This window comes from Anopheles gambiae, chromosome X (assembly GCF_943734735.2).
Source record: "Anopheles gambiae chromosome X, idAnoGambNW_F1_1, whole genome shotgun sequence".
Taxonomy (NCBI): domain Eukaryota; kingdom Metazoa; phylum Arthropoda; class Insecta; order Diptera; family Culicidae; genus Anopheles; species Anopheles gambiae.
The window spans coordinates 8,325,367-8,343,599 of record NC_064600.1 but is presented as its reverse complement, the minus strand read 5'-3'; the positions used below and the strand labels follow the sequence as shown (position 1 = coordinate 8,343,599).

Sequence of the window (18,233 nt, the reverse complement as noted above, 5' to 3'; positions counted from 1 at the left end):
CAACGAATAAAAGATGTACCACGCATACACACACTGCGTCATGCATGTATGATGGTACAGTGTGCGTTTCTTTTTAATTGCGATGAATGATATCTCGCTTTTATTGCTGCCCACGGATGGCCGCCAGCGGGAAGAAGCAAACTGCCAACGGGAAGTAAATCGAAAAATTATGAGCGCAATAATTGACGCTACACCGTCAACCCGGGACCCGTGCGGTTGCTTTACGGCCTTGCATGATGTTGTAATTAACTCTCTCGTGCTGTGTGTGTGTGTGTTTCTTCACAAAATAAAATGCAAAATAAATCAACGTGCATCCTGATCTCAATTCGTAATTTTTAAGCGCAATTTCCCCCTTTAAAACGTAATTACAGGGTTTCCCACGATTTATTGGTCAGTTCCCATGATTTTTTGGTGAATTCCCACGAATTTTTGGTCGTATCCCATGGATTTTTAGTTCGTTCCCATAATTTATTGGTATTTTCCGAATGGATATCAATACAATTGGACCAAAAAAATCTGGGAAACGGCCAAAAAATCGTGGGAACGCACTAAAAAAATATGGGAACCAACCAAAAATTGATGAGATCCAACCAATAAATCGTGGGAAACCCTGTAAAATCAATGCAACTGTAGTACGTTATTTATGGATGGTCCCTGGAAGACCCTTGACCGTTCCGCAAATCAGCAATAACGCCAAACAGTAAGCAACAGAGGTAATTAGCACCGAACTGCATACCTCTCGGGCGCTCTCAGCCGCTGCTATCGCACGCACACGCATTGCCTACCTTTAGGTGACCAGTGCGATTTTTGCTTACAACGCGGTGCATGCAGTTTGTTTGTTTTTTTCGGCTTGTTGTGACCAATTGTTTTCATGATCTGCTGCCATTCGTTCCCGAGAAAGTCAGCGAAGAGAGGGAAAATAAAAACAAAAGCAAAAATCCGTGCAAACACTGTGCCCCACCGAAGCTCCGTCTAGTTGGTAGCGAATTTTTCTTTTTCGGCGCATAAATTACACTTTTCCAATCTGTCTGTCCTCGGCGCGCTAGAGTTGCAACAAACAAGAGTCAAGCAATCGGCCTAGTAATAAAATAAAAATCCTCCTATCGTCAAACATTAATATTCATAACGTTTCGCATCAGCGCCTGCAAACAACATCAGCGTGCAAAGGAGAAAAAAAGTGCGTTTGCAATAAACACACACACACACACACACGCATATATAGATGAAGTAGTTTTCATGGGTGCATGGGTTTTGGTTATTAAATTTCCTATTTTCCGCGAGCCCGGCCGTGCGCCGTTTGTCATTTATTTGATTGACCGTAGGATGCAGCAGCAGATGCGGGCGGCTCGGGGTGTACGAAAATTTTATTACCCCGGCAACAACCTCGCCAAACGTACCGTAATAATCGACAAATATGTTTGAAATGTTGATACATTACATGAGCGTATGTTTTCAAACCAGTGGGGTCGGTCAACAGTTGAAACACTGCCAATTGAACTGCAACTGCCCAAGCCGAACACAGCAAAAGTTCAATAGTATCTCGCGCCCGCGTCCAGATATTTAAATTAACTGTTCTGGCGGGAGGGTAAATTTATTGACTTCATACCCCGGAGGCTGCAACGGGGACGAAGCCGGGTGGACGAACAAAAAAGACGCGCTCGCACATCGAGCGCGCCTCGCTCCGTACGCTACTAATGGAGCCGGTGGGTTTGGTTTGCTTGTTCGGCAGAGCTGTTGCATTTGCGTTTGCCTGCATTTTTCCGACATTAAAACAGTACAAGCTGTTCGGGAAGGCAGCTCTCGTTTGCTCGTTCGTTCGAGCACGTGCGGGATAAAAGGGAGCTCGAATAACATTTCGAATTAATAATCACAATGGTTGGCTGGTGGTTCACTACGAAAGGAAAGGGAGGGGAGGGGAGGTAAGGTGGGAGAGTGTTTCACCATTCGAACCATAAATAGGCCGCTCAATTGATTCGTGGCAATTCCGATTGCCGCGGCTTGCTGGCGGGCAGTACGGACGAAAGTTAATAATTGGATATTTCCCGATTCGCTCCCAACCGGATGTGTGGGGAGGCGGTGCGGCGGTTTGTTGAAAATAAGGACCAACGCAACGAGCAGCCAAGCACGTTCCTAGGCTAGATGAGTGTGTCGGATGTGTGTGTGTGTGTGCCAAGACCATGTTCATTGTCGACATCACGTGCTGGCGTGAAGGATGCTTGCACGGGCTGTGCGGTGGATTGGAAAAGGATTGGCATAATATATGCGAGCGAAACCATTAATCTACGCACATAACTGTTCATTATGAGTAAGCTTATAGAGTTGCGACAGCTACCCAGACTGCCTATTCAAATGAGACAGCCAAGAAAGTGCACCATTTTCACTAACAACACGGTAAATTACAACGCGGGTGCAACTAGTGTTGGGTCAAGAGCGAAAGAGGTACCTCAATCGCTCCGCTCTTCTTATTGTGCGCGCTCCCGCACTGCCCACAGGAAAAACAGGTAGCTCCGCACGCAGCGCTGCACACAGGAGCGATTGTGCGATGCGCTCCCAGGAGCGAAATTTCGCACTTTACTGAGCGCTGCACGCAGGAGCGATTGTGCGATGCGCTCCCAGGAGCGAAGTTTCGCACCTCACAGAGCGCTGCGCAGGAGCTAGAAGATGTGCGCTTGAAAGCTTCGCACAGAAAATGATGGCTTGCATAAATCCAGGCCTTAACTTGCGGAATGTGAGCGGAATGCGCCAATTATTTTTACTCACCTGTATGCATTCTAGTGTTGGGTAAAGTAGCACAATGAAGTGTGCGGTGCACATTTCGCACTGTGCGCGCTCTCCGCACTGTGCGCGCACTTCGCACTTTTCGCACAGTGCGTGCGAACTCCGCACTTTACGCACACTTCGCACAGTGCGCGCACTTTTCGTACATTCCGCACAGTGCGAGCACACTATACACTTGAGAGAGAGAGAGAGAGAGAGAGAGAGAGAGAGAGAGAGAGAGAGAGAGATAGAGAGAAAGAGAGAGAGAAAGAGAAAGAGAAAGAGAGAGAGAAAGAGAGAGAGAAAGAGAGAGAGAGAAAGAGAGAGACAGAGAGAGAGACAGAGAGAGAGACAGAGAGAGATAGAGAGAGAAAGAGAGAGAGAAAGAGGAGCACATCGCACAATTGCTCCTGCGTGCAACGCTCATTAAAGTGCGAAAGTTCGCTCCTGGGAGCGCATCGCACAATCGCTCCTGTGTGCAGCGCTCTGTGCGGAGCTACCCCAAGCGCACCGCACACTTTAGAGAGCGAGAGCGCTGCGCTTCGCTCTTGCAAAAGAGCTACTTGACCCAACACTAGGTGCAACGCGTAATATGTCTTTATGACGCAAGTCTCCATACAAACGAAATTCGGAAGATTTTAGAGGCAAGTATATTCAAGTGTTGACAATAGAACAACCTCAACTGATATTTTGCGAATAAGAACAGCATTCATCATGCTTTAGAATGATATGTAGAAGGAAGTGGACGTTGTTCGACAACTTCTTTAAAGAGTCGACAATCGCAGAACTTTTTGCGACAATCGCAAAAGTGTTTGCGACAATCGCAGAACTTTTTGCGACAATCGCAGAACTTTTTGCGACAATCGCAAAAGTGTTTGCGACAATCGCAAAAGTGTTTGCGACAATCGCAGAATGTTTTGCGACAATCGCAAAAGTGTTTGCGACAATCGCAGAACTTTTTGCGACAATCGCAGAACTTTTTGCAACAATCGCAGAATAATTTGCGACAATCGCAAAAGTTTTTGCGACAATCGCAAAAGTTTTTGCGACAACCGCAAAAGTTTTTGGGACAATTGCTAAACTTTTTGCGACAATCGCAGCAATTTTTGCGACAATCGCAGAATTTTTTTCGACTTATAGTGTCGAGTTTTGCAATACATGTAACAAAAGAAGCCAAACGAAGAGCCTTCGATAACTTATTTTTTAATGATGAGAAAGTAAATGTGTGAAGTGAAGAGATTCATCCTGGTGCTAATATGATTGTAAAGCGTAACTCCAAAGCATTACTGACACTTTTACGATACATTTACGAAGACCTAAAGATAATTCACAAAGAGCATGAAAAAAAAACCCAGAAGAATAACTAAATACCTTCCCTGCCAATTTTTTGGCAACATGACAGCGAAGGTCTTGCAAGCGTACTTTGGAATGAAACATGGAACATAGCGAAGGCCAGCTGGGGCATGTTTTGCGTGTGCTGGACCTATGCCCAAACCAATAAACTGTGTAGACTTTGTTTGTGCCTCTTCCGATGATAGTGTGCAGATAGTACTAAAGCAATGAACATCGCAGATTAGGACAAACTGAACTTTAGCGACTCACTGGTATATATATATACCTCGAAATGTGGAACTTTGGTTATGAAGGGCTTGGCAGGACTTTGGTTGATAAATCTAGCAAAACAAATATACAAACGCTAAACCTGGATACGACTTGTCCTCCAAGGTCAGCCTCTCGGTGATTTCCCACCAGCAACCAGTCCATCATCGCCGCATACCGTATTGCTCCGACTAAAAAAGAACTGCCGGACCGGAAGCTGCCTGCTTGTGATTTACGAGCCCTGCCCAGGTACGAGCCCTAGGGCCTTGCAGATCCGCAACGACGTCGCAGGCTCTGCAGTGTCGCAGTCTCTCGCGCCTGCCCGCTTTTGTTTTGCTATCCGTCAATCAATGACCCCTTCGAAGAGGTGCGAGACCTTCGAAAGGTGACCTGGGCCACCTAATTGTGTCCGTCGTTCGTGTGTGTGTGTGTGTATGTGTGTGTGAGTTTATTTTCTTCTCTTCTTTTACTACGCTTAATACGTCCCCAACTTCGCAAAACACGCTATCAGATTCGATTGGTCGTAAAGGTAGAGTATAGCAAGAGACAAAGAAAAAGAGAGAGAGAGAGAGAGACAGAGAGAGAGAGAGAGAGAGAGAGAGAGAGAGAGAGAAAGAGAGATCTAGGGGCATGCTTGATGGATTTAGCTGGACACTTTCTTTCGAGTATTTTGTCGCTTCATTAGCATATATATGACCTACAACAGTGCTTCTAGCTGTCCACTACCTCTTTGTCTTTCGCACATGGACACGTAGAAACTATGTTGCTCTCTATCTCTTTCTCTCACTCCTTTCCTGCTGACCGTAGCCTATTTTCATGTAGTTTCAGCGAAGGGGACAAAGGGGAGTCATTTCAGGTTCCTTTTTAGCCCGAACTGACCTACTAAACCACTACCACTACAAGCCAAGGCGGACCTCCACCACCCAGAATCGATGCCAGCACTGTACCCCCTGAGGGAGTGTGTGGCAGGGTTGAAAGACCCGGCACACTTGACCAGGTGGCCGTGTGAGCGCCCGTTCCAACCTCAAGGTTACTGGATCGGTGCGAAGTATTGGGCCGCTTCCAGTGCTGCCTATTTCAGCTGCCTCCCACCCACCCACACACAGGATTTCAAATTCCACCAGTAGTTTGCGTGCCTGTCTACCTGTGTTTTCACTCTCCCGCCCTTCAGTCTCAGCCGCTCTCCCAATTGGTCACTCTCACTATCGCAAAAAGGGAGCGCTACGCCGAAGCGAGGGCGGTCGGAATGGCTGAGAAGCTGAAAAAGCTGACCCACAACCGCTTGTGCGAGCGTTGGGCGTGCTGGTGGTGGAGATTGCGAGTGGTGGACCGTCACTCACAATTACCGAACCGTTGGGGTCTTTCTCTCGGCGTGTGTGCACGGGTATCGGGGGTTGACCGAACACACGCGTGCGACAACAGCGCCCGGGGGTTCGATAGGTAGTTGAGTTTCACACGCGGCCCGGTACGAACGCGTCCGGCTCTCACTCCCGTTTCAGTTAGTGCTGCTATCGTTGCTACAGAGATTAGAGACAGTGTGTGTGTGTGTGTGTGTGTGTGTGTGTGTGTGTGCGGAGGTATTGTTTTGTTTTTGAAAGCATCATACACTACGATCCCGATCGACACAGACAAGCCCAGCCAAGATAGCGGCCAACGACGGCGACACGTCCACCTCAACCGGCCACTCGATCAACTTGGAGGAGCCGCGGAGGGGACAGAGCACGATGAAGCACTCCCGCCGCTACCTGGTCGGGATATCGGCCCTGCTCGTCCTGGTCGTCGGTGGCGGTGTCGCACTCGGACGGTAAGCCGGTAGCAGACAGTGTCCCCCCCATCGCTTCCCTCCCACGTGACTTTATCTCGCAAAAGTCAATTCCAGCAGCGTTCTGGTGCGGCTTTTCGTTGCTTTTCAGGCAAACTTCTCCAGCAAACTTCAACCGCTGTGCTCGAAAAAGTGTTGGGAAAACATTGTATAGTTCCGAAAGGAACTAGGTTCATTTGAAAACCTGTGATAGTTGAACAGTTCAATAGGAAGGGTTGTGTTCGGACCGTTTTGATCGTTCAGATAGTTCCTATCATGCTGGCCTCCAATCGGTGCTACCGTTTCGACAATTTTTAAAACCTAGTTCCGACCGTTCCCAACTAAATAGGTTTGCAATTTTGCGTCTTTTTTACGACAATTCCTATCCTACCATTCTCAGCGTTCTCATCGTTCCGACCGAACCTACTAGGTTCTCAATGTTGACCCTAGTTTCGACCACTTTCAAAGCTCCGACAGCTCCAATCGTTCCCAGAGTTCCAATAATTCCTACAGTTTCGACCGAACCTACTAGGTTCGACATTGTGAACGCAGTTCCGGTCGAACTCGAACTCACTAGGACCAGCAGATTATTCCGACAGGTTCCGACCGCTCCCAAAGCTCCGACAGTTCCAATCGTTCCTATAGTTCCAACAATTTCTACAGTTCCCACCAAAACTACTAGGTACGAAATTTGGCACCTAGTACCAGGACCGTTACGGTCGAACCTGCTTGATACAGCACATTGAACCTGCTGCCAATCGTTCCGACATATCCGAAAGCTCCGTCAGTTCCAATCCAATCCCAAAGTTCCTACAACTCGTACAGTTCCGATCGAACCTACTAGGTTCGACATTTTAAATCCAGCCGTTCCAGTCGTTCCAATTATTTCGACCGAACCTACTGGATCATGCACATTGAACCTGCTGCTCGGTACGTTTGTTTCGACAGTTCCGCCCGCTCCAACCGGCAAGGTTTACAATGTTGCACCTTTTTCATACAGTTCCAACGGTTACGACCGTTCTTATCTACCATTCTCAACGATCCGACCGTTGCGATCAAAATGATGAACCTAGTTTCGATCGCTCCTAAAGCTCCGACGGTTCCAATCGTTCCCATAGTGCCAACAATTCCTACAGTTCCGACCGAACCTGCTAGGTTTGACATTTTGAACCTAGTTACGGTAGTTCCAATCGTTTTGCTCGATCGAACTATCGAACCTACTAGGTACAGTACATTGAACCTGCTGCCAACTGTTCCGACAATCTCGCCCGAACCTACTCGATACACAACTTTGAGCATAGCGCCGATCGTTCCGAAAGTTCCAACAGTTCCGTTAACAGATTAAAAATGATAACCCTAATTTAAACCGTTCCTTCTTGTTGAACCTTGATTCGACCTTGTATGTCTAATAGGTTCACTTCTTTAAACCCCCACTGCTCCGGCAATTCCGACCGGACCTACTAGGACCAAAATATTTAACCTTGTTCCAACTGTTCCAACCGAACCTACTGGTTCCTATCATTCCAAGTAAGGAGCGTAGCGAACCTACTAAGTGCGCATCACTACCTCAAACTCCTTCACTCTGCACTTTGCCTATCATTATCGGCAGATTAGGCAGCAGCCCCATTCAATCGTTCCTGTCCAAAGGGAGCAATCTCCTCTTCACAATCAGATCCCCCCCCCCTCCCTCCCCTGCCACTGTCCCGCTGGCGTTCCCTCGGGGTCCCTTGATTGGTATTGTTTTCCTGTCGTACTTATCTGCTTAAATTGCTGTCATTTTATTGGCCTCACTTGCGGCCCCGCCCGCCTTCCGAGATGCATCACGATAAGATGACAAGTAGCGGCGCGGTGTAGGGCCCCTTCGTTTGCCCTTGGAAGTCTCCCTCCCCGTCTCGTTCGATCCCTTCAAGCAAGTCACAGGCACGAATTGTTGCTCATTGATGCTAATGTGAGGTTCGTCGCCAACCGCAGGGCACTGAACAAAGATGACGAGCTGGCGGAGGACAGGACGCCCAAGTCGATGGACGTGATACTGGCGGAGATACGCAGCCTGATGCGGGACTACTCGATCGAGGCGTACATCGTACCGTCGGTCGATGCGCACAATGTAACGTACAACGCAACCCACCAACACCTCCCCCCCCCCGCAAGCCAATCATGCGTCTCTTTCCGCCCATTTTCCCAGAGCGAGTACATCTCGGAGCACGACCGCCGGCTGCAGTACGTGACCAACTTTACCGGGTCGGCCGGTACCGCCATCATCATGCTGGGCAAGGCCGCCCTCTGGACGGACTCGCGCTACCATCTGCAGGCGGACGGCGAGCTGGACGCCGCCCACTGGACGCTGATGCGCGAGGGCCTGCCCGGGGTGCCGACGCGCGACGAGTGGCTGCTGGCGAACCTGTCGCCGGGCGCGCTGGTCGGCACCGACCCGTTCCTGATCGCCTCGACCGAGTACGGCCGGCTCGGGGCGGTGCTGGCCCAGCGCGGCTACCGGCTGATCGCGCTCGAGCGCAACCTGGTCGACATCGTGTGGAACAACCGGCCGCCGCAGACGGCCGACGAGCTGCTGCCGCTTCCGCTCGCGTACAGTGGGCGGCGCGCCGCCGACAAGGTGCAGGCGGTGCGCGTGACGCTGCAGGAGCACGGAGCGAACGCGATCATCGTCAGCGCGCTGGACGAGATTGCCTGTGAGTGGGAGGGGAAGTCGAAGTCGGGAAAACCGCTGCCTCAAAACTAACAGCATGCTTTCTCTCCCCGCCCGTTCTTTGCAGGGCTGCTGAATCTGCGCGGCTCGGACATACTGTACAATCCGGTGTTCTTCGCCTACCTGATCGTGTCGCACACGCACCTGCACCTGTACACCAACGCGGACCGGATCAACGCGACCGTCCGGGCGCACCTCGCGTCCGAGGGCGTCGGCGGGCTGGAGGTGCGCGACTACCGCGACATCCTGCCCGGCATCGACGAGTACGTGCGGGGCGGCAACCGGCTGATGGTGTCCACCGCCTGCAGCCAGGCGCTGTACGCCGCCATCCCGGCCGACCAGCGGCTGCAGCAGTACAGCCCGGTGGCGAAGCTGAAGGCGGTGAAGAACGCGGTCGAGGCGGCCGGCATGCGCCGGGCGCACGTGCGCGACGGTGCCGCGGTCGTGCGCTACCTGCACTGGCTCGAGCAGTCGGTCGACGGTGGCAACGTGACCGAGCTGTCCGGGGCGGCCCAGCTGCACGACTTCCGCCGCCAGCAGGACCTGTTCGTCGATCTGAGCTTCGCCGCGATCAGCGCGTTCGGGCCGAACGGGGCGATCGTGCACTACAGCCCGTCGGAGGACACGGACCGGCCGATCACGCGCGACGGCATCTACCTGATCGACTCGGGCGGCCAGTACCTGGACGGCACGACGGACGTGACGCGCTCGGTGCACCTCGGCGAACCGACCGCCTTCCAGCGGGAGTGCTTCACGCGCGTGCTCAAGGGCTTCCTCAGCGTCGCCGCCGCCGTCTTTCCCGTGCGCGCCTCCGGCACCACGTTCGATGTGCTCGCGCGCAAGGCGCTGTGGGACGTCGGGCTGGACTATGGGCACGGGACCGGGCACGGCATCGGTGCGTTTCTGGGCGTGCACGAGTACCCGCCGTCGTTCGTGTCGAACAGCGCGTCGCCGAGCAACCAGGGCCTGGTGGAGAACATGTTCTCGTCGAACGAGCCGGGCTACTACGAGCCGGGCCAGTTCGGCGTGCGCATCGAGGACATCGTGCAGGTGGTGAACGCGACGGCCGCGACCGTGCCGCACGACTTTAACGGGCGCGGCGCCCTCACCTTCCACACCAACACGCTCGTGCCGATCCAGCAGCGGCTGATCGAGCGGGCCCTGCTGTCGGCGGCCGAGCTCGCCCAGCTGAACGCGTACCATCGCCGGGTGCTGGAGGAGGTCGGGCCGCTGCTGCTGCAGCAGAACGACCCGGGCGCCCACCAGTGGCTGACCGAGGCGACCAAAGAGATGGTCGCCGCGAGCTAAGGGGGTGGGAACCGGGAGGAATGGAGAGCTGTTCGGGGTGTGTGTTCCTATGTACAGTAAGCGTCAATAAAAGGCGAAGACCAATTATAAATAACACCAAAACGTGTACTTGTACGGCAAAACAAAAAGAATTCGGGAAGGGTAACAAGACTCTATCGGGAAGGGGATCATCCACAAGTTACGTACCGCGCTAAGGTAGGCTTACACTTTGGTTTGGCTTTGTGGCAACATGCTACAAGGACTCCCCGGGGCTCCCACACTGTCTGCACGGATCTCGCCAATCGAACTGGCGAGGACAAGTCCTCAGATGTCCATCTGCAGTTGTGTGAGCAGCTCTCATCCGACTCCGAAAATCTCGGAACCGACTTCGGAAGGTAAGTCCGAACACCATTGTCCGGAGTCGTGCGGAATCGTCCGGCGTAGTGATGTGCTCTCTGGAGCGCACCCACGACTCCGATCCGATTCCGGTTTTTGTTAGTCTGATTTCGACTCTGGCGAAACCGGAACCAATAATTCTACCCTGAGTCGTCCAGATTCGGAGTCAGCCGGAGTCGGTGTCATTCGGAGTCACGCGTAGTTCGAGATAGAGTCATCCAGAGTCGTAGTCGTCCGTAGTAGGAGTCGTCCACAGTCAGAGTCGACCGGTGTCAGCCAGAATCAAAATCAAATTGGAGTCGAAGTCGTCCGGAGCTGCACGGTTTTTTTGTAGTTTTTGCCAACATTACCCATTACTAGTCCTGAGTCGGTCGGAGTCGGCCAGTGCATGGATGCTGTCGCAAAGTAAAGCAATTGTCACTAAGTGCTATTCTTAGAAGCAAAGGACTGTTCACGAACTGCACGCGCAAAGCAAAACACGAAACAAAAACTGTGTGAAATTAAATGCAGACTCCGACACCAGTTTGATTCCGATTTTGGTAAACTCCGAACGACTCCAGACGACCTAAACTCCGGACCACTCTGACGCCAGACTACTCCGGCTCAGGGCGACTCCGATTCCGGGCAGAACTATTGGTTCCAATTTTACCCGAGACGGAATCGGACTAGTAGTAGCCGGAATCGGAACCAGCCAGAGTTGAAGTCGTCCGGCGTTAAAGTTGGAGTCGTCTGAAGTCGTAGTCGTCTGAAGTAGGTGTGGTCCGAAGATGGAGTCCAAACCACAGTAGCAGAGTGGGAGTTTTTGGGAGTTACTCCTTATCTCTTTTTTTTTTAATTCAGGAGGAACGCTCCAAAAAGGCCGTATTGCTTAAGTGTAGCGTAAAACATTACAATTCAAGGCGCTACAATCCAAATTTGTTAGGAGACATCTCCTTCTCTAAACCATGGAAGAGCACCTTATTCCGGATGTACTAGGACGTTTCGGTTGTATCTAACCCAGTCCATGATTTTATAGCCTTATAAACGTTACAAAGGTCGCGTAGCAAAGCAAACGGGGTCGGTCCCGTGGTACAGTCGTCAACTCGAACGACTCAATAACATGCCCGTCATGGGTTCAATCCTAGAATAGAATAGAATTGACTATCCGGCTGCGTGGTAATGAACTAAATCTCGAAAGCCTGTATAGGCCGGCATGCCCGCGTAGGACGTTATGCCAAATACGTAGACGAAGAAGACGTAGCAAAGGTCTACATCATTCTGTTTCAGAGGTCCAGTTCGGTGGTCCATATGGCATTGCAGGGGTCTGTATACTTTGCATCCCAAGCTTTTCGTTGAAGATAGGCTACACCTTTCCAGCAGTAGTGGTCCGAGTGACATGACGCAGGTCTGTATCGTTTGAATTCCCAGGCCTTTCGTTGGATATAGGCCTTTCCATCAGAAGTAACACTCCCTTTTTGGAAACGCTTACCAAAAGAGTGTCACGTCAATTTCTGCTGGACGTCTTAGCGGTTCAATATGTTGTTTCTAGGCACGCTCGCAGAGTGAGTTGGGTTGCAAATGAGTCTCCAGCTGCCCTCAACATGCCGATCCATCAATCCGTTGCGTAATTCACTCGCTAGTGTAATTTCGATATTCACTAGCGCATCTGGCGGCAGCTGGTGGAAGCTTTTTTTGGTCATCGAGGGATTTTTTTTTTTTTCGAGGGTCGTGCCGGATCTCAAAATTAAGTAGTTTTTCCATCTTTTTTTTTGTCATGAAATTGAAACATTCACACGGATCCATTGTTATCCATTGAACGAGTTGAATTATACAATAGTTGAAATTGTTTGGCAAAATGCTTCGGTCAGCCACCGCCAGATGCGCTAGTGAAAATCGAAATTACACCACGGAGTACGATTAATGTAGCCCGGCCTTAAAGTTTCAAAAATCGTATAGAGCAAGGATTGAGACTTACTAATAATGTCTTCTTCTTCTTCTTCTTCTTCTTCTTTGCCACAACAGCTATTGTACGGCGAGGCCTAGGCAAGCTGTGCAGATGTGCAGATGCAATGTTGGGCTTAGCTATCAGTGACTTATTTACACTGTCCGTCCGGGCTAAAAACCTGGCAGTAAGTGCTAGGCGAACTAGAGTGAATTTTGAATGTTTTATGAGTGATTTAATGCCAGACAGTTTCGAACGTTATCTTTGCAACGTTATGATGATGTGTGCTCGAACTAAGCTATCAATCATTTCCTAGTGCTCCTGAACTTTTCCACCAAAACCGATGAACCAGCACAACCAACGAGAGGTTTTACGATTGCAAATTTGAGCAATTCTCGGTAGAGCTGCTTCATTGGACGATTTTCCAACAGGATTTACCACCAGAGGCAATATATGTAATTCGTTTTGAAAGCTCAATTCATTACCCTAAGACGCGCCCAAATTGAGATCCTATTAAATAAACATTAAATAAAGACTCATCGCTCATGGTAATAAAGACTCGTTCAAGCATCAAACTTCATAATTGATCGCAAAAAATAACATCATTTTTTTATTGTAAGATACAATTTCGTTCTTCCGTAGCAAAGACAATTCACTCTCGTTAGGGGAGGAGGGGTGTTGCCGGTGGCGACCTGTACGTCCTGTGGGAAGCTACTCGCACGGAATGGGGAGAGCCAACACCATGCGGCAAAAAAGAAAGAAAGATCATTTAGCAAATAACACAAAAAAGACACACACGGCCCAACGGTCAGCCCTATGCGGTTCAGTCCTTCGTCCGGCCGTCGGTACACTCCTTGCAGTAGAGGTGCGCCACGCCGATCGGTTTGCGATCGTTCGGATGGTACGGGATGCCGAACTTGATCGTCTCGTGGTAGATGCGGGGATCGCGCATCAGCAGCTGCTTGCACTGGGGCGAGGTGTTGATCGCGATGCGGTAGTTCATGCGCGGCGTCATGATCACCTCCTCGAAGAACAGGTCCGCCACGTGCACGGTGCTGACCGAGCTGTTCGGGAACTCGAACACGTCCGAGCTGATCTCGATGTCCTCCTCGTAGATCTTCAGCTCGACCGACACGACGTTCGCCTTGGACAGGATGTAGACGCCGAACCCGTACAGCGACAGCGGGTTGTCCGACATCAGAGTCAGCTTGAAATCGTCCGCCGTGCCGACGAACCCCTCGCTCATGTTCTGCCCGAACACGAGCAGCTTCAGGCAGCTGTACGAGCGCTTGGTCTGGTTGACCAGCACGCGCAGGTCGTCCACGTCCATGAACGGGTTCGCCTCCTCCCAGATCTCGAGCGCGCTGCCGAGCTGATCGTCCGTACAGTTGATCGAGGGCGAGGCGAAGATCTTGTGCAGCGACTCCCGGTCGATGCTGACAAAGTCGACGTGATTGAAGTAGTAGAGTGGATTGTTCTGGATTAGCCGCAGGCAGGTGTCGTCCACCTCCGGGTAGCCGTAGTACCGGTTGCTGCTGAAGATCGACAGCGCGCTCGTCGGCTTCACCTGCTCCTGCAGAAACATGCCGATCTGGTGGTGCAGCTCCCGCAGCATATACCTTTGCGCGCAGTCGAAGATGTCGCGCAGGTTGTCGAAGGTGAGCTCCACCTGCTGGCAGTACATGTAGCGCAGGATCACCAGAAACACGTCCGGCTCGACGTCCTCGAGCGTCACCTCGTGCTGCTCTGCCTCGACGAAGTTGCCGAAAAACATCACGTAAAAGTACTCGGACGCCATCACGAGCAGCAGCTTGTGGGCGTGGATGCGCTGCTTGCTCGCACCGACGATGAACGTCACGTCCGAGCAGAACTCGTTGTTGACCATGCCCTCCAGCCGGGAGCTGATTGTGTCGCTCGAGCCGTAGCTGAGCGCGCGGCTTAGGATAGCCCCGAACATGGCGCCGTCTGGTCTCGCGGTTGCCATCTTCTCGATGTGTGTGTGTGTGTTTAGTCTGAAGAGAGAACCATAAAAAACAGAGAATCAGCATTGAAAGGTTGAGGCATTAAGCAGCTTAAAGATGCATCTATTTAGAAACGATAACAAAACTTTGAAAAAAAAGTTACCAACACTACCACAATAAGGTACCGTTCTAAATGGTGGAATCAATTCTCCCTTTTTTTCCGCCATAGATATAGATTATAGATTTAGTACTACACAGCCGGGGAAGTTCAGTACTGTTCTGTGAGGAAAGATCCATACGGGGCCTAAACCCTCGACGGACATGTTGTTAAGTCGAAGCGAATTGACGATTGTACCACGGGATTCCCTGGAGCACTTTTCTTCCTTTTGAACGTGTTCATCAAACTATTCTGCTCTATCGCCTTTCCTGTTGACTATGCCATCTAGTCCCTTTCGTCACCTGGTATAATGCCAACGCTCTCACCCCTGATTAATGTAACACTATTTCGTTAAATCCCCCCGGTCCGGTCTGGTGGTACAGTCGTCAGCTCGTACGACGTAACAACATGCCCGTCATGGGTCCAAACCCCGAATGGACTGTGACCTCATTCGTAAGACTTGACTGACTGAGCTCACTTCACTAGTCGGTACAGGCAGGCCTTGACCAACAACGGACCAAACAAAAATGAGTTCTACGATGTGTTTGAAGCGGCACTTACAACTCCTAAAATCAAGACGGAACAAACCGTCGTTTGAAATGGCCAAGCTTTATGTTTTTGCTCAAACCAAGTTTGTAGTTTTTGTTTTATAGTATAAGCAATGGGTCATGTTCAAATATAGAGCTGTTATAGAAGTCTCAATTTCAAAACCGCAAATCAATTATAAAATCGATTGATTGAATATCAATAGTGTTAGTGAAAAAATATACTCAATTTTTTTTGTAAAAATGGAAGCAGAGATAGAATGAAACCGTACAATAACCAAGATTCGACTGAGGGGCATACGAGACCGAAACGAATGAGGAAGAATGCTTATACCAGATTTGTTCCTATCAGTTCAATGTGGCGCTTCTTTATCGCGATCAGATCAACGGCTGTCTTCCGCAGTTCGCATTACCCCCTTTATATTCGTTCACTTCTTCTTAGGGCAATAACATTCTGCCCCGATTCTTACAGATATAGAGCCAAAACTGTGGTTTTAATTTTATGCACGGCTAGAATACTCGAAACAATGTTAAATATTTAGGAGAAAAACACACTATGATATTTGATATTTGAAGAACTGTTTTACCTTTAGGGCAATAAATTGTGTTTTAATTTGGAATTTCTAAAGAGATATATGCTGCTAGTTTCTCCAATCTACATTTTTTTTGCTCACAACTATTTTGAAGTTCTTTCTACCTGTGCCATTAACTTAAAAAAAAACAGTGGAACCCTTCATAACGCGCTTAATCCGTTCCAGTAATTCACTCGTTATACCAAAAACACGTTATGCGGGAGGCTCTTTTCTATGCATTTGAATGAGTATCAGCAAACAAAGTTGAAGATGAATTAAACACCCATCGTCCTGATTGTGATTATGTTTCGTCCAACGTGTTAATGTCACAATTGTTAGAACGAGAAGTTCGATCGATTTCGATTCTAGGGTGTTGTGACACAGAAGTAAAAATAATGACAATTTTGTAGGCTATCCAAAAAATGTAGGCAAAATCCGCGCCAAACGCAAAATCCGCGCTAGCTGTAACCGCTCTGCCACTGTTTTAGCTGGTGAGCTAGTCGGTCGTATAAATGTATTGAAGGACCAAGGAATCTAGGTTTTGCCACTCCACTTCAAGGAGCTAGTTTGTAAATCCGGTAAGACATACTTGGCATTTTAAACGTAGCTAGTAACATGCCTATAGCCTCTCTATTGTACCTAGATCATTGCTGGAGTATAGCTGGTATGAGACCCGGTGCAACGCCTCCTTATGGGGACAGAAGTCGGTTGTACGGTCTGCAGTCCCTAGTCAGCAGTGGCCGCTGAAGCGCACTAAGCGTCTTCATAGCTTCAATCCTGCTAAACTACATTGATGCCCCTTCGTTGCTCTCGCCGATCCCTCTCTACATTCCTACGAATCCTCTACGGATTTGCTCATTAGATTAGGCATTAGTAGTTAAGTTATCACTTGGAATAGCTTCGTGGCGAACAAATAAGTAGGAACATTCACATTGATTAAGTCCCTTCCAAAGATGGTCTGTGCGACCGCTTCTCATCTCTATACGCAGTGCAATCGTGTCCTAACAGCCCTACCATTCTGCATTCTGCGCTCGTTCTCACGCCCTACTGCCCACGAACTTACCTATTTGTGCCTAGACGCTTCACTGTCTTCAGTGACACCCTGCTCCACGCGGAGTTGCACAGCAGTGCCCGGTCCTCCCGGGAACTAAAAACGAAGAGGCAGAATGTGAAAATGTTTTATGTTAAAAGGGGCCCCGCTTCGGTTGTAGTGGGAGAGCGGCGCAATAATGCAAAAACCTCCGGCAAGCCCCGTACCTTCACCGCTCGTTTCTGCCCGTTTGACGCCGTCCCCGGGTTTGCAGGCTTTACATTGGGGCAGCAATGTGAGGGATGCTAAAAAAAAAATAAAAACAAAACTGCATTTGTTAGTTTGTGGCTCTTTTCGCCTCGCTCCAGGCATAGCTTACCCGTCGCCTGGTTGGAAAACTTCCTGCTATCTCCTTCAGTCTTTTTTATTCCGCCGATCGGTTGCAGGGGCCCTTGCTTCGGCCGCTTGGCTGTTGGTCGGTCTGAGCTGGCGGTGGTGTTGTGTTGAGTGTCGACCTCTTGCTTTGTCTCCCGAGCGGGCAACAATCCGTCCGGAACGTCGCGGATTGTCAATCGAAAGCGCTGAGCGATTTGACGTACGGGCGAGATGTTTTGTTTACGTTTTCGGGGGTGCAGTCGACAAGCGCATCGCCGTGCACCGATAGTACGGGAGGAGATTTCAGCTTCGGGAAACAAGATGCAAAACACAAGAACTTCTTCGGGAAACAAGAATCTTGTCACTTTCTTCCACCCGTGACACCGATTGCAGTACAGTGCAGGAAGGTTCAACTGTTCCAAATTTACCTATTTAACCTATTATTTGTTTTCACTGTTGGTGAGGCTCTCTCTTTCTTGCTCGCTCGCTCGCTCTGTTTTGAACCGTTTCCCACCACTTTGACAGTGTACAACATTGTTTTTCTCGCGAAATTTACCCCGGCTGCGAAGGGTGAAGCTTCGTTCGGCCCAAAGTGGGTTTATTATACAGGTGGGCTTATCCCGAACAAATTGACAACCTGGTAAAAGTAAGGCTCAGCCCTCTACGTTACATTGGAGAAGCGTTACATCCCTTAAAATATTCCCAAGCAACATTTTTACTACAGTTTTGTCATCCAGGCGACCGACCAGTGTACATTATTTGAATAAAAAATATTTTAAATTGAGATGAAAAAAAAGTTAATTGCTGTAAGATGAACCGATTTCAAGGAGATTTAATTTTAAAAGAACAATTAAATAACAGGTTTAATATTTTTCATTGTTGCACTACGATTAATGAAAAAAAGTCTGAAAGAAGGAAGCTCATGAACACCCCAAAAGCTTTCAATTGGAGTAACATTTCCTATGATTAGAAAATATAAAATATTAACATATTTTTAATTAAATTATATATATATATGAAATATAACTATTACCTTTTCAATCTATGTTTCTGGCCATTTTGAATAAAAATTACTTTAGATGCAAGGGCTCTTTTTAAAATGAGGTTAATGAAGTTAATAAATAC

General features: G+C 49.4%; 2 protein-coding genes across 2 annotated transcripts; one reads left to right on the top strand and one right to left on the bottom strand.

The window, feature by feature from the left end:
* Positions 1-5,736: 5,736 nt before the first annotated feature.
* LOC1271763 (xaa-Pro aminopeptidase ApepP) lies at positions 5,737-10,274 on the top strand. Its single transcript, XM_310616.5, has 4 exons — positions 5,737-6,160; positions 8,129-8,264; positions 8,343-8,847; positions 8,932-10,274. The coding sequence occupies exons 1-4, from the start codon at positions 6,081-6,083 to the stop codon at positions 10,170-10,172; spliced, it is 1,962 nt and encodes a 653-aa protein (XP_310616.4). The 5' UTR covers positions 5,737-6,080; the 3' UTR covers positions 10,173-10,274.
* Positions 10,275-13,051: 2,777 nt separating this feature from the next.
* On the bottom strand, positions 13,052-17,787 carry LOC3289683 (BTB/POZ domain-containing protein 3). Its single transcript, XM_565888.4, has 4 exons — positions 17,113-17,787; positions 16,961-17,038; positions 16,767-16,850; positions 13,052-14,480 (listed from the first exon to the last, which is right to left on the bottom strand). The coding sequence occupies exon 4, from the start codon at positions 14,450-14,452 to the stop codon at positions 13,292-13,294; it is 1,161 nt and encodes a 386-aa protein (XP_565888.3). The 5' UTR covers positions 14,453-14,480; positions 16,767-16,850; positions 16,961-17,038; positions 17,113-17,787; the 3' UTR covers positions 13,052-13,291.
* Positions 17,788-18,233: the final 446 nt, after the last annotated feature.